At 51.1% G+C, this 15248-nt stretch overlaps 1 protein-coding gene across 1 annotated transcript; it reads left to right on the forward strand.

The window, feature by feature from the left end:
* The first annotated feature begins 3292 nt into the window (after window positions 1-3292).
* Window positions 3293-12299, forward strand: CISH (cytokine inducible SH2 containing protein). Its single transcript, XM_013191945.3, has 3 exons — window positions 3293-3912; window positions 8452-8678; window positions 9179-12299. The coding sequence occupies exons 1-3, from the start codon at window positions 3866-3868 to the stop codon at window positions 9679-9681; spliced, it is 777 nt and encodes a 258-aa protein (XP_013047399.1). The 5' UTR covers window positions 3293-3865; the 3' UTR covers window positions 9682-12299.
* Window positions 12300-15248: the final 2949 nt, after the last annotated feature.

Below are 15248 nucleotides of genomic sequence, written 5' to 3' on the forward strand. Positions count from 1 at the left end.
GGTTGGACGAGACCTTGATCAACTTGATCTAGTGGGTGGCATCCCTGCCTTTGGCAGGGGGGCTGGAACAATCTTTGAGGTCCCTCCCAACCCAAGCCATTCTATGATTCTGTGAAGACCACCAGTCTCATACAATCTGCAGGATGTGTCCTAATACCTGCCTTAGTTCCTCAAGGAACTTCCTCCCTGTCAGCACACGTATCCCTCAGCAGAGGGATATTTCTAGAGAAATATAGAAGAGGGTAGGACAGTTTATTTTATAATCCTGGAATCACACACCTTCTTACAGATAACTTGTCTTGGTCGGTGAGAAGGTTTTGGGAGGCTCCATCCCTGCTCCTCCACTAAGGGTTGCTGTCTGGGGATCTCTAGAGCAGCAGCAGCACTCAGACACAGCTTATCTATGGAGGGAGATAGAGATGCCAGTTGGACAATTCTATTTCTGCAGAGAGATTTAAAAAAAGAAGAAAACATTTTTTTTTCTTTTTTCTCTTTTTTCCTAGAAGTATCATAAATCTAAAACATCATAAATCTTCAAATCTGTCTACAGAAGACTTCATTTTCTGCTGCAGTGGAGCATAAGCAATGAATATCTCTTTCACTGAAGGGGGTCCTCAACTAAGGGGTATAACGGCATTGTCTGACAGCCCTGGGGTGGCCACCCAGATCACTCAGGAATGCAATTTTTTTTTGCAGAGCCACAGCGTTTGATACAAGCAGAGAAGTTCCTAACAAATGCCACACTGCAAATCTTTTCTAGGTCACTGCATGCCAGCAAGCCTAGGGACAACAAATGTGGTGAGCTGCTTACGGTAGCGCCAAGGCATTTCCTTGTAGCCCAGAATGAGGTCCGCTGCTGTCCTGCACATTCTGTGTCTGCACGTCCCATACCCACGGCACGGCTTGCCCACCACCTGGAGCACCTCATTGCTCCACACTGGCTTGGGAAATCCAAAGCACGATAGCAAGCTCATCACCCTCTTGTGTGCTGCTGATTAAAGAAAAATTGGTGGGCCCTACTCAGATTGTGAGATGGTCCATTTAAATGGGGAATTTATAATGGGGTTTATTATTGCTATTTACTCACTCACGTGCTGTTTACCTTACAACGCAGGTAAGCAAGGGACAGAGATGGCCTTACGGACAGAGGGGCAAATTTCTTTCCGTCTCCCATGTACAAGTTTATAATGAGAGGTAAATCTAGTCCCCAGACACACAGACCTCGCTCTAGAATTATGATTTTGGGTGTAATTTTCATTTACACCAATTCTGCAAGGTTATGGAAATGTCCAACACCTGATGGAGCAGCACTGACTGCAGCGAAGAGGGGACTCCGGCCTCCTGTCTTCTGCAGCAGGGTTGATCAGTAGATGGTGCTGTTGTGTTGGGAACGTTCCGAGGGGACTAACTGTGGTTCACCATTTCTGGACTTTTTCTGCCTCCATGACTTTGTTGTGAGCTTTCCTTGAAACATTTGATAACCAAGTTCTAACACCTGAGAATATTGCTTGTAACTGCTTTTGCCATGTCCTCACTCCTCAGATCTGAAACCTTGGGAGCCACTTACATCAGGATAAACTGGGCGTAAGCAACTCATTTGTTGGAATGGCAACGATTTCTATTCCCTGTGCACAGGTAGCCAGCTGCAGAAGCCCAGGGCACCGGCAAGGCCTGCACACTGTCCTGCCTCCCACCTCAGGCATTCCCATGACACGTAGAACAGCGCTGAGAGGCAAAGTTCTCACGCAGAGCGCTGAAAAGAGGCAGAGTGCTGAAGTGCTGCTGAGTACTGACTTCTAGGCGGTCAGTAATATTGATTTTGTAGGTAAAACAGCCCAGGCATTAGCTAGAACCATTTTTTGAGGTAAGCCCCTAAAATGTTTCCAGTTAAGATGAAAGCTCCTTTCATTAATTCTCATACACGTTAGCTGCTTTTTTTTTTTAATGGTCATCCTTCAGGGCCCTGTGGGACTCATCAAAAGAGCAGCACAGCTTTAGGGCCCACAGGCTCAAAACAAGCAGAAGGCAACGGCCAGGGCAGCCACACGTCTGAGCACCTTTGCTGGGCGAACGCCCGTGTTGCTTCCACGGAGCAGCGCCGGGGCCGCCACGCGAGGCTGTGCCACGCTCCCAGCACGAGGCTTGCAGCAGGCCGCAGTTGGGTGTGAGGCAGCACGTGCAGACACGCGTCCCCTGGCAGCCCTCACCCGCTGACCGCCGTGCGCAGACAGGCGAGGACGGCCTCCGGCCCGCCGTCCCCTCGCTCCCCCATGGCTTTACACGTGCCCCGGTGCAGGGTGAGCTGCAGCCTGCGGCGGGAGCAGAAGCGAATTGGCCGAGGGGTACCTGCGTGTCGGCACCCCTCCGGGTGCCCTCACCCCTCCGCGAGCAGCTCCCTGCTGCCACAGCGCCCATCACGGACGAAGGGCAGGAGTGAAAGTCTGCCAGGGGCCGATGCCCACCCAGGAGAAGGCCCCTCTCCCCGCAGCCCCGCGCAGCTGGGGCCCAGCGGCGCCACGGCTGCTACCCCCGGCACGTCCCTTCCCACCTCCAGCAGGCGAAGACCTGGCCAGTCGTGGCAGGGAAGCAAGGACCGGGTTTGTGTGTAAAACCAACACCTTCAATAACCCCCAATGCGCTCTTTCCACCCCATTTTGCCCGGCCAGCCTCTGCGAGCTCTGCACGGCCCGGGGGGCGGCTGTCTCCCGGCTGCCTTTCCGCGGTTGCCGATTTTCTCGCGGGTTTCGCCGGGCCCAAACCCGGCCCCGCGGGGGGCCCGGAGCGCCCCAGGCCGCCCCCTGCCGCGGGAGCCCCCGGCGGGAGGACGGGGAGGAGGCGGCGGCGGCGGCGAGGCCCGGCCCGCCCGAGGCCGCCGGTGCCCGAAGCCGCCCGGGCGCTGCCGCGGCCCCGCGCATGCGGCGGGCGGGGGCGGGGGCGGCGGCGGCGCCCATTGGCAGCGCCCGGCGCGGCGGCCCCGCGTTCCTGGAAAGTTCTTGGAAATGGATCAAAGGCGTTTCCGCGAACACGCGCCCGGCCCGGCCCGGCCCGGCCCAACACGGCTCGGCCCAGCCCGGCACGGCTCGGCCCAGATCGGCTCGGCTCAGCCCGGCCCCGCTCCTCTCTCCCCGCTCCGCTCCGCGCCCCCCAGCCGCGGCCCCGGCGCTGCCAGCAGCGCGCCCGCTCCGGACGCGGCTATTTATACCTGCCGGGGTGGGCTGGTGGTTTTTGTTTTTTGTTTTTTTTTCTCCCCCCCCCCCCCCCTTTTTTTTTTCGCGTGGCTGATATCGGAAGAGTGATGTGAATACAATGCGATTCCAGGAATCCCTCACTTCCTGGAACAGATTAAAAGGGGCAAACAAAAGATTACTTAGTAGGTTTTTTTTTTCTTTTTTTTTTTTTTTCTCAGAGCTTCATTACTTCTGGAGTCCGTGAAAAAGCAGGCTGCTGCTCTCCCGGCTCTCCTCTCCCATGCGTTCGGGGAGAGGCTATTTATTCATACCTATTTATTATTACTTCAGAGCGCTCTGAATATTATTATTTTTTTTTTCCTAAAAGACTGCTTTGAAGGAAGATCAGGTCCTCTCCAGCCAGACGTAGTCTCCCTTTCCTCTGGTTATTTTTAAAACTTTGCCGTTGCTGGTTTCTGGAAAGCGGCACGAGAACGCGCTCCTTCCCAGCGCCCTGCCGAGTCCCCCGCCAACCCACCGCGGGGCTGAAGCAGGGCCGGGACGCGCCGGCTGCCTCCTCCTGGGAAGCCCGGAGCCGAGGCTGGAACGAGCTTGGTCCGTCTGGGAAGCAAAGCAAAAGGAGCCAAGGAGGACGAGAAGGAAGAGGAGAAAGCGTTTGCCGCCTTCCTGAAGACTTAATGCTTTTCCCTTGGTCCAGGAGTGACATGATCCTCTGTGTTCAGGGGTAAGATGCCTTGCAGCCTTCTTTTAAAAGCTGTGGTGGGATCCTTGTAGGAATCGCAGGTTCCCCGGGGTGGTTTTTCAGCTAGTGTGAGTTGCTGTGTGTGACATTACGATGGGATGGGAACGACTTAGGCTGGCCGAGCACTAAGTTCTGTGTGGGTCCTGTCTGTCTGCCTTGTAGGTTCCGTGGCCAAAATCATGCGGCCACGAAGTATTCCTGATTTCTGTGCTTTCTGTTGCTGAGAAGTTACTCGGTATTCACAGTCTTTTGGGGAGTCAAAATCAGTAAAACCCCGTGTGCTGTCTGGTGCGGCGTGTGCAGCACCCGCGGGGATGCAGAGCCAGACCGTAGGGGTTCTCTGACGCCCTGTGGAAACGAGCCGCTCCCGGGGAGAGCCGGCCCCGGAGTTCAGACCTCCACGTCTGCTTCTAAGTAAATATTTCTGCTGAACACACGGTTTCCTTTTTCTACTGCTTTTCTGTGTGGTGTTAAATGTATGTGCATACATACAGACTTCCCCACACGCAGCACACTGGCAAAATGAAAGCCAGAGGAGGCACATACAGTTACATCACAGAAATGTTTGTTCAGTAAAATAGGAAGCAGCAAAGCCCCTTCTCCGGTACCGGGCTCCGGTAGCAGTGTGTCGGCCCTTCAGTGTCTGTACGATCCACTCGGCTCACGGTCACCAGCCCGCGTGAATAGCTGGGCTGCAGGAGTCACCCCGCGCTTTCACGCACGCTGTGTGCTTGGGAAGTGCTGGCGTTTGCCTCGGTCTGAGCCGAAATGCCAGGGCTGCCCACTGCTCCTGCCCGCAGCGGATTTTCCTCAGAGGCACCGCATTTGCCTTGTCCGCTCTAAATGACTAAAGCACGGGGACTTTTCTGCCACTTTCCCCCCAAATCCGTTCCGTAGACCAACAGAGCTCGTGCTTACCAATACTTTCCTACTACTCGAGTGGGTTTTCCTTTGCTCATTTTTGCTCTCATTTTCAGTGTGCTGCTGCAGTTCCTACAGCCACGGCAATGGAAATTCATTTTTCAGCTTATGCTTTGTGAAACCCTTATCTGAAGCTTCCCTCCAGGGTTAATGTGCTGGAGCTACTGCTTCCCATCTCCTACCAAGAGCATGTTACGTAGCCAGATGTGTGGATGGCTGCCTCTTAATATCTTCTTTGTGACCATTTATTGCTCTGTTTTCACTGCCCTACAGGATTTCACATATTCCAGACTCCGTACTCTCCCTCCTAGTCAGACCAAGCTCCCATGGGAGTTTTGGGACGTGGCTCACAGAAAGCAGAGCAGCTCTCCTCACTTTTTCTTGTACTATTTGTACTGTGCTACACAGGACTTATCAGCAAAGTAATTGCAAAGCTAACACTAAATGGTATCAGACGTATCTATTCTCTTGAACTTTCTTGGCTTTCCAAGGCTTTTTGAAACACTAATTGCCAAAGCACTGGAAGTTCATTTGCTCTTTCTCTCGAGACTCCACACAGCCTACCAGCCAGACCTGCCAAATCTTTTACGTTTGTTTTCCTCCTCATCGCAGCTGTTGTACTAACAATTCACACTGATCTTGCATGTGTCTCTCCTCTACTTTCTTTCTTACGAGTGCTGTTTATGTTCAAATACTTACTCTGTCCCTAGTAAAGGGCTGATTTTTTCATGTCAGCATACCTTTTTCAACACGTCCTTATGCCAGCAAACTCTTCTTGTCCCTTTTGCAAATGTGCTTTCATTCCGACTGTACCCCTCTCCATAAACGCCGTAGTCAGCCATTACTCCCTGATCCCTCTGCCCTCCCTTTCCTGTGCTTGGAGCTGCTCTGCTAGCTCACAGCAGCGGCTCTTTTTTCTTCAGACTACTTTGAGTCACTTAAGACACCCACACCTCCTGGTCTGGGTGAATGTTTTATACCTCCTGCGTTCCACCAAGCTCCTTTGCGATTCCTTTTGTAGGGGGGGACAGGGGCAGAAGGCAGGCGCGTGGAAGGAAAATAGGAGCATTAGCATGGTCCTTCCCTGGCTGCGGTGGAAAAATCTCCTCTGGGATTGCCCGGGGCTGGGGCTCCTTCAGCTTCAGGTAGCAGAGAGCATAGGGAAGCCTCGTCTCCTCACACACATGGGTCCTGCTTCAGAGGGATGACCAGTGGCTCTGGAAAAGAAACCTACTGGAAAATTCACGCAGCCGATGTGTCTTTTGGACACAGACTGGAATTAACGGCTTTCTGCAATGAAACTGGAGTGTATTTCCCCACGTAGCCTTGCTACCTCTGCTGTTCCGTCCCAGTCACCTAGCCAACTCCTAATCGCCTCTCCAAAGTAGGTATATAGAAAGACAAAAAAAAAGAGCAGTTCCATGCCTGGAACAAGAAAAGCTTTCTTTGTGTGGGAAATCGTTTCCCAGTGGGTAGGCCAGAAAAACTTTCCAGGCGAAACTAAGTGAAGAGAGCTTTGGAATCTGGCCTGCGGTACGCAGGTTTGGGGGAGAGAGCGGGCAGTGAGGGCTGCGGGACGGGCTCTGCCCAACGCCTGGCACAGTCGTGGGCAGCTCTGTGAACGGGCGGCGCAAGAGCACGCCTGCGAGATGCTTCCCTGCCGGCAGCCCAGCGTGCCCACCGCGCGGCACCGCGCCGGCTCTCACCGTGGGCTCGGTGCGGGGAGGGACCCGGCCTGTAGCCCTCCCTGCTCCAAGCAGGGAAACGGAGAACTGGGAATCTCCTTTCCCCAGGAGCGCAGGTAACATTTGTGAAGACCATCACATTAAGAGGGAGACACCTAAGTGTCTTTAAAAATGCAACCCTCGTCACCCACAAACGCAGCTCAGGTGAGACTTAACAGAGAGCTCAGGTTTCCCAGCAGCTGGTGCCAGGTACAAGAGTGTATTCAGATCCACCGTGCTGCCAAAGCGACTGAAAACGCGGTCCTGGTGGCCAAGGGTGCCTGGTGAAGATAAGGGACAGCAATCACATTTGGCTTCCTACCCATAAATAGAAATTAATACATGAGGATTAAATGCCATGCAGAAGCAGTAGATACCCTGCTTCTGGAACGTGGTTTGACACATGGCAAAAAGGAAGAATGTTCTTTTATAAGTACCAGCAGAGTAGTGGGGTTTTGCCAGGTATTACATGGGCAAGAGTGTCGCTCCTTGTAGATTCATTTTTACCACTGGTTTACAGAAGCCTTACTCCAAACCTACATGGTTTTATTAGAAACACAGGCTCACGGAGCTGACTGGCTCTCACTCTCAAATCATCATGAAATCGTTTTCAGGCTCTATCCAGCCTACTTTTCTCCCAAACCCCTTCTGGTTCCCAGTCCCATCTCTGGGACGTGGCAGTTTGAGGGGGTACGGTGCAGCTATGATCAGGTGAAGATCAGTTTACAGCACTTCTGCGTAGGTACCTAAAGCGTATCTGTTTATATAAAGCACAGAGGAGGAGAAGAGGGGAAGGGAAAAGCTTACAACTTTGGAATCTCCTTCCCTCCTCTGCAGCCATGTGGGTGGAGGTGGCTGCCGCCTCTGTAGCCCCCACTGGTTCCTGTGGTGCTGGGGCAGCCTCACGCTGAGGACTGTGTTGCATTTCCCTGGAAACTCATCCATCTTTTGTTCTGAGTGTCTGAAAGAATGCCTTAAGCAAGTGAGAGCATGGGGGATGTAACACAGGACATGCAGCAGAACAGGGCACAAGAAGGCAAAGAGCTGAAAGGAGAAGACAGAGTCTCATGCTTTTGCTCGGGAGCTTGCCTGGGCACGGAGACCTCTGGGGCACCCACCCCTGCCCCCGGAGCTCTGCCTTGCTGCAGAGGAGCGCCCGGCACCCACCAGGGCTCCAGGGGCACAAAGCCACTGCCTGCTGTTAGCTACGCTAACGCTTGGGGAGTGCTGCTCGTAGCAGCCCGGCCGTGGCAGAACCTCCTGCTGCTGTAATCCTGCAGGGATCACGGTCGTGCTGAGATCTCCTTTGTGCCCTTGAATGCCAGGTCTGTGAGTGCAGAGGCTTGGTGAGGACAAGTATTCCCGTTATTCTGCTACCAGGTCAGCTCACCCTTAGTTCTAAAAGGCACATTTAAGATCGGGTCAACCTTCAGTAGAAAGCGGGTAGGACAAAACCCAGGCTGTTCCCACTTCTGCTTCTAATTATAGTACAGTAAATGACTAATAAACCCAGTGACAGAAAAAGAAATGCTCCAACTTCATAATGATGTAAGCGGAGCTGGAATGCTGCTATGAACCTCATTGCCTCTGAAACTACATGCTAAAAGGCAACATCTAAACCATCAGATTTCAAATCAACCTAAATTGCAAGATAGGCCACCTTTTCCAAAGTGAAAGAAGCCAACGTCCCTCCTTTCTTAGGGCTCTTCTTCAGCTGTGTCATTCTCCCCCTTGCCAGTCTCAGTTTGACTCCTAATGGTGCTGAAGGTCCGTTTGTAGAACAAAACCCGCTGTCGCACAACGTAGCACGCTCTGAGCAGTCATCGCAACCTCTTTCAAGGCAAGGAAAAATAGCACAGTATGCCCTTCGTTTCAGACCTCATCCTTTGCTGGCGGAGGAGAAGATCAGGCGACTGTCACTCAGGGGCATTGCGGTGGATCTGCCGGAGCAGATCATGCAGCCTCTCCCAGTTACGGCCTTCCAGGAGGAGTCTGCGCCTGCCTTTGCAGCACCGGTTCCAGACAACAGCCCACCTCAGGCACGAGACCCTGAAGAAGACCTTCTCTGCATTGCGAAAACCTTCTCCTATCTGCGAGAATCTGGTAAGGGCCAGCTCACAAAGCCGTGGGGATAGAGGGGAGCAGGGAGCAGGGAGCCAGCTCCGCGGTCGGAGCTCCAAGAGGGATCTCCTGGTCCCACTCAGATAGGAGCTGGGTCTTGTCACGGGCACAGCTGCCAGTTGTGGGTGCAGCAAGAGTATTTTCATTCTCTGCAAACTCAGCACTTGTCTCATGAGGTAATTTATTACTAGCTTAAGCAAAATCTTTGTCTTTTTTAACTGGATCCGGAGAAAGAATGGAGAAGCCCCTCTTTCTCTGTAAACTCCCGTAGCTGCTAAAGCACTCACCCCCCACCTAAGCCCCAGCGCGGGTGGGAAACCCTTGGCACTCGACACTGCCATCTTTCCTGATGGTCTTATGAAGTCTGCACCTGGTTACTTTCCAGGCCCTGAACTTAGTAGGCTTCAAGGCTTTCCTAAATGCACCGCCCGTCCTTCGATACGTTCTTTCCCTAACAAGTTCTTTGTGGGATGCTTTTCCAGGTTGGTACTGGGGATCCATCACAGCCAGTGAGGCCAAGCAGCATCTCCAAAAGATGCCGGAGGGCACCTTCCTGGTGCGGGACAGCACCCACCCCAGCTACCTGTTCACACTCTCTGTCAAGACAAACCGAGGTCCCACCAACGTGCGCATCGAGTACACTGACAGCAAGTTCCGGCTGGACTCAAACTACTTGTCCAAACCTCGTATCCTGGCCTTCCCAGACGTGGTCAGTCTCATCCAGCATTACGTCATGTCCTGCACAACGGAAAGCAAGACCGAGGCTCCCTACCCGCCTCCGTCTCCTCTACCTCCCATGCAGAAAGAGATGGCAGCAGCAGCAGTACACTTGAAACTCATCCGGCCGCTGGGCCGCAAAGACACCATCCCCAGCCTGCAGCACCTGTGCCGGCTACGGATTAACAAGTCCACGGCCGCAGTGGACCAGCTCCCTCTGCCCAGGCGGATGGGGGACTATTTGAAGCAATACCCTTTCCAGCTCTGAAGCATGGCCACTGCGTCTCAGGCACGACAGACAGGAACAGAAATGAGAGAACTCTGACGTGTCCTTGTCCCACTACCGCGCGGCATCGAGTGGGCATGGCAAAGAGCTGATGATCAGCAGAGACTGCATCCATCTTTCCTCTCCCCTTCTCTCTACATCCATTCCAGCACCAGGGAGGAGTTGGTTGTTTCAGTGAACAATGGGACACAATCCAAGCTCTGAACCTCAGGCCGCGCAGACAGCGGCTGTGAGAAAGTGCTGTAGGCATGTGCACACTACTTGAATTTCAGAGTTGCTGTGACCCCAGAGATGTTAACCTTGTTATTTTCGCTATTTATTTCCATGGCAGTTTCTCTCCTCATGGTATTTTAAAAGCACCTTTTACTTTATTGTTTTTTTTCTTTTGTTTTGTTTCTTTTTCTTTTGTGGAATTAGAGATAGATTGAAGGTTCCCAGACAACTGGCAGCCAAAAATCTGTGGGAATTTGGATTTGGATTTACATCCAAACAGTACATGTTTGAGCCTGCCTTGTAACAGGTCACCGGAGTCCACATCCAAGCTCCCGCAGACTTGTCGGCTATGCGGGATTCAGATGATTGCATCTAGACCCACCTCTACATTGTAAAAAATATTTTCTTTCTTTCTTAGCTACAGGGGGCTGGGTATCGTAACCTCAAAGCACATCAGTAGCAGCTTGTGTACCTCCCAAAGATGCATGCTGGGTCATAGTTCAGGGAGGGGAGGCTTCTTGGAGGAAGCCTTTCCTCCCTGAGGACTCGAAGCAGAGATTCTGGGTGCTGAGCTTGGGCCAGGGAGCACTCATTCCATTTTTCCATCCTCTCCATCTCAAAAGGAAGTTTGTGACAAAACATTTAGAAACAAGTAATCAGAAAGCCAACTTCTTATTTGCAGGCAGAAGGATTTGGTTTCAGAGCACTCTGCATTTGGCTCATGTCCCTGATACTGCCCTTGCCTCGTGAGACATGGGGCAAGAACAGTGTCTCCTTGACCAGGGGTTCAGAGACAGCTCTGCTGAGCTGCACCGGTGACACACAGCTTCAGGATATTTATTTATTTATTTCCGGGGGGAGAACAAGTTACACGCACCTCAGCAGAAAGAGCTGTCCTTCCTCTCTGCGAACACAATGCCAGACTGCCAGTTGCTCTGCTTCTGCCAGCATTATTCACAAGCCATGTGGCTTCAATCAGAGCGATGTTCTAGCACACACTGGAAACCACAATTTAACTTCTCTCTCTGCCAAGGTCCAGACCTCTCTTCTCCCTTTCTCAGACTTGCATGTTTGTTATCTTTAAACAGATTTTTTTTTTTTTGCTCTGGGTTTAATTCTCATACCCCATCCTTTTCACACCCCTGCAAATGAAGCACAATGGCTCTCCCTTGCTCTTTTATGGATAGGAGGGACAAAGAGCAGATGGGACCTGCTCCAAAACAAGCACAGAGAGGTTGCCCCTTCTCCTTCATTTGCATGATCCTATTACCTCCCCAGCCTGCAGGAGCCAGTCCATGTCACTGAGTGAGAGTAGAGAGGGGAACAGACAAGACTAGAGAAATTATCCTTTGGTTTATTTTGCTCCCAAGACCCCACGCCTTTGTGAGGCATGAACTGATTGAAGGATTCCTCGTTTGTCCCTCCGTGGGGCTCCCTCTCTAAGGCTCTGTAACTCAGAGGAGACAAATCCCAGCTGTACCTGAGGACTGAGAGAGGAGGTGAGGAACGATGGGACAGTGACCCAGGGGACAAGCTCAAATGGTGGGTGGAGTTCCTTCCACCCTAAGTCAAAGCTGTCCAAAGGAACAAGATGGTCTGATGTGCTTAGTCAGTGTCCTTTTTCCACCCCCTTTCCTCCCATTTATACAAGTTTGTGCTCTTGCAAGCTTTGTTTTTGATACTTCGATGATTGACAGCGTGTGATGTCAGGTTTGCTTTTTATTGTATCCTTCCCCCTTGCCCCATATGGCAGCAACCATGAGAACGCACTGAATGAGAACTTAAAAGGCAAAACAAAACATTTTTTTAAAATAATATATAACATAAACCACTGAAAAGGCTTCCTTTTATCCAAACACCTCTATCTGCCTGAGGACACTGGGAACAAGGAAACCACCGCTCTTCAAGGAGCAGCAGTGATCTCAGGAAGCCCGCATGGCTTGGCCACAGCCTTGGTACCTGCAGCATGTTAAAACTCAGTTTGAGAATTGTACAGCAGGAAAGGGCAAGTAGTTCAGCTCTATCAAACTTCCCTCCTACTTGATCTTTCCTCTGCTGGGGGTAATGAGGAAATCAAGCTTGCAGGTTTGACCTTGTTGCCCCAGGAGAGTCCAGCCAGGACGGCAGAAGCACGTGAAGAGCATGAATGCCTGGTTAATCCACCAGCAGGACAGTGCAGGGGCTAAGCTGAAGGCTGTAAGCTCATCTGGGCAGGGACCACCTCTGTTGTATGTTTGTACCGCATCTAGCACAATAGGGTTCTCTAGGTGCTACTGCAATACAAAGAATAAACAATACAGTTACTCCAAAAAGTCAGTTTCTTCTATCTTGAGACAGTTTGTTAAAAAATCATTTGACTTGGATTTTAAATAAACATTTTAAATATATTTTAAAGCCAATCGATGTAAAAGTCTTTGGTAAAATCCTGATGGATGAATTCACTTGCTAGTCACAAAAATCCTCCCCAAGAAGACTGGGCAAAATCTTGACCATTTTTTTCCAAACAAGACACAAAAACCCTCATAAGAAAGAAAAGCCCTTCAGATACTGGGAGAGTTAACACCAAAATCAACAGCAGTGTGGGCCTCGTTTCTACTGCACACAGACGAGCAGTGGCGGACCCCGAGTCCCAAGTTACCAAGGGACGAAGGAACATTTTTTAAAGATGTACAAAAACACAGGAACGCTTTTTGTATTGCTTCTGTGTGCCATAGAAAACCATTACAATCTAGGGGAAAGGAGATGGAACGTAACTGGAAGTTTGGCAATTTGTTTACAGCAGGCTTGACGTTGGCCCCAAAGAAAAATTCTGCTCATGGTCGTGTTGAAAGAGGAGTTCAGCAAGCGCAGACCATGCTTTGGATGGGAGACTCATGGCATCAGCTTTTTGCCCACGTTCTGGGCAAAAGTTTGGCCATGCTTTGGCCACGCTGGGCCTCGGTCTCTCCCTGTGGGCAGGGACTGGGGAGCTGGATCTGCCCTGCGGTGGCCCAGGGGCACAGAGGCCACCCCACCTGCCTGGCACTGCCAGACGGAGGATGTGTGCTGAGGGAACCCCGCTGCCACCCCGTGCCCCACACTTGCCCCTCCGCACTCCTTGCCCAGGAGAGATGCCCATGCCACAACCCCCCCGCCTGCCAGGGGCAAGGCACGGTGTGCTCTCAGCCAGTGCAAACAATAAAACGTGCTCAGGAAAAAAAAGAAAATCGCACTTAGCCCCTCTCCATCATTCTCCCTTTCTGAATGCACCGGTTTCAAAGTTCAAGCTATTGCTTTAACGTATTCCCGATGCACGTGCTGTCCTTCCCGGGCTGGTTGTGGGGCTGGCCTCATCAGCAACCATTGTTTCCAGACCCTCACCATTGCACACCGACCAGGAAATGCTGGCAAACGGAATATCCTGCTTGGGTTTAAGTCATTAAACAAAACCAATCATGTCCCTCTTGCTTTTACGGGAAATGTGGAAAGTGAGGTAGAGGGGGGAGAAAAAAAAACGAAGTGGAAAAATGAAAACAAAAGGAACGAAAAGCTGCACCCCCCTTTTAAAGGGAACTTGGAAAACCCTAGAAAACACTGAAAAGAATGATGCAGCATTGCTGATGCATTATTAAGTAATTTATTCGTTTCTTAGCTGGGCTAAACTACATGTATGAAACCCTAGCTACATCTGTGAACCCCTGCTGCTCCCTTTCCACAGGTTCAAGGAAGAAATGATGGGCATGAGTCAAGCCCATACAGAACAGCAATCACATATGGTTTTACTGCATCGGCTGTTATCTTAACAACTCCCACTCCTGCATCTTCAGCACATTTTGTTAAAGCAAACAGGTTCATTTTCTGAGAACTCCTGTGCCAAACCTCCGTGCAGACTGAACTGATTTTTACCGTTGAGTTGCACACCTCTGGAAATAGGGACATTCGTGGAAATGCAGACTGACCTTTATAGTCACTGAAGTACGGCCGCGACACCTCTCCCAGCAGCGCCTGCATGGTGTGCTCAGCCACTGCAGGACAGTTTGGTTGAATTCTCTCTTGTTTTGCAGTTTCTGACTACAGATAGGCACGGGGATGTGGAGCCCTCACTGAGAGCCTGAAAAGCAGACTGATAGGGCAGGGAATAGAAATCCCAGTCCATGACTGAAACCATGCTACCATGGCTCGCTGCCAGAGCAGCAAAACCCTGCAGTTCGTCAGGCACATACGGTAACGTTTTCTGTCTTAAATAATCAGCTTTCTGAATCAGCAACACATGCAAGGGAAAAATAACCCGCTCACATGCACATGTTCCTAGCCTCTCAAATGTACTGAAATCCCGTTCCTCTCCTGAGATCCTCTCAAGAGCACGACTTCCCTTTATACGGGCCAGGTGAACCAGCAGGAAACCAAAGTGAATCAGCAGTGTAATTCGTTCTCTTACGACAGACATGGTCAGGTGTTTTAAACCAGTCAAACTAATACAAGGCACTTCCAGTCCAAATTCCATTGTCAGTCTCGTCTGTTATCTACGAAATTACAAGAATTAGAATCAAAATTAACTGGACAATGTATGTACGGCTCTTCCGCTCTCACCAATCATTTTCTCATGTTCAAATCCGTCAAAAGCCACTTAGTCACTGTCCTCTTCTGTCTCTCCCAAACAGCTGCTGAAACGCTTGCAATCCTCGTGGAAATGCACTGTCCTCATCCCCACCCCTACGGCCATCAGCATCTGAGGGTCTGCAGCACGGGGTACAGCACTCGCTGGTAAAGGTGAGCCGGAGCAACTCTGGATGCCAGGCAACATCTTCCAGCTCACTCAGTCCTAGCAGTATCTTCACGACACAGACGTCTCATTTTCAGTGAACCCCTCCCATCATCCATATGAAAATGAAAGAAAAAAATCACAAGACTAGGCAGCTCCATATGAAATAAACTAGCCAAAGGTCAAAAGGAGACATTACTTCAAGAGATCTGCCCTGTCCTTGGGCAGAAATATTCATCCTTTTGGCATTTTGTGTTTGCAGCAACCTAGTATTGAATTTCTAAGAGGGGGTACTGGAGAACCCGGTCCTACCAGCCTTGCCTAACGGCACGACAACAAGGAGAGGGCTGTGCAGTCATTAACTGCATTGATAACGCATTGAGACTCAGACTCGTTTCCTTTGAGACATGTCAATTTTCTGCCCACACCCAGTCCTGCCTATATATATATATACTTTAATAAGCATGTGTGCCAGAGTGTGAGGAAGCAGGAATGCATGGAGGCTAATACTGTTTCATGTGAACCCCATTTCGATCTTCCACTTAGCTTGCTGTGAAGCACAGCGATCGCGTGGCTTGTGCTATGCGCTGTGCCA

Source organism: Anser cygnoides, chromosome 10 (genome assembly GCF_040182565.1).
Source record: "Anser cygnoides isolate HZ-2024a breed goose chromosome 10, Taihu_goose_T2T_genome, whole genome shotgun sequence".
In the NCBI taxonomy this organism is placed as follows: Eukaryota; Metazoa; Chordata; class Aves; order Anseriformes; family Anatidae; genus Anser; species Anser cygnoides.

Bases quoted from the DNA above. Each gene is read 5' to 3' on its own strand.
- CISH (XM_013191945.3), top strand. From the start codon at position 3,866: ATGCTTTTCCCTTGGTCCAGGAGTGACATGATCCTCTGTGTTCAGGG. The intron at 3,913-8,451 runs GTAAGATGCCTT...CCTTCGTTTCAG, and splicing joins ATGATCCTCTGTGTTCAGGG to ACCTCATCCTTTGCTGGCGG. The intron at 8,679-9,178 runs GTAAGGGCCAGC...ATGCTTTTCCAG, and splicing joins CTCCTATCTGCGAGAATCTG to GTTGGTACTGGGGATCCATC.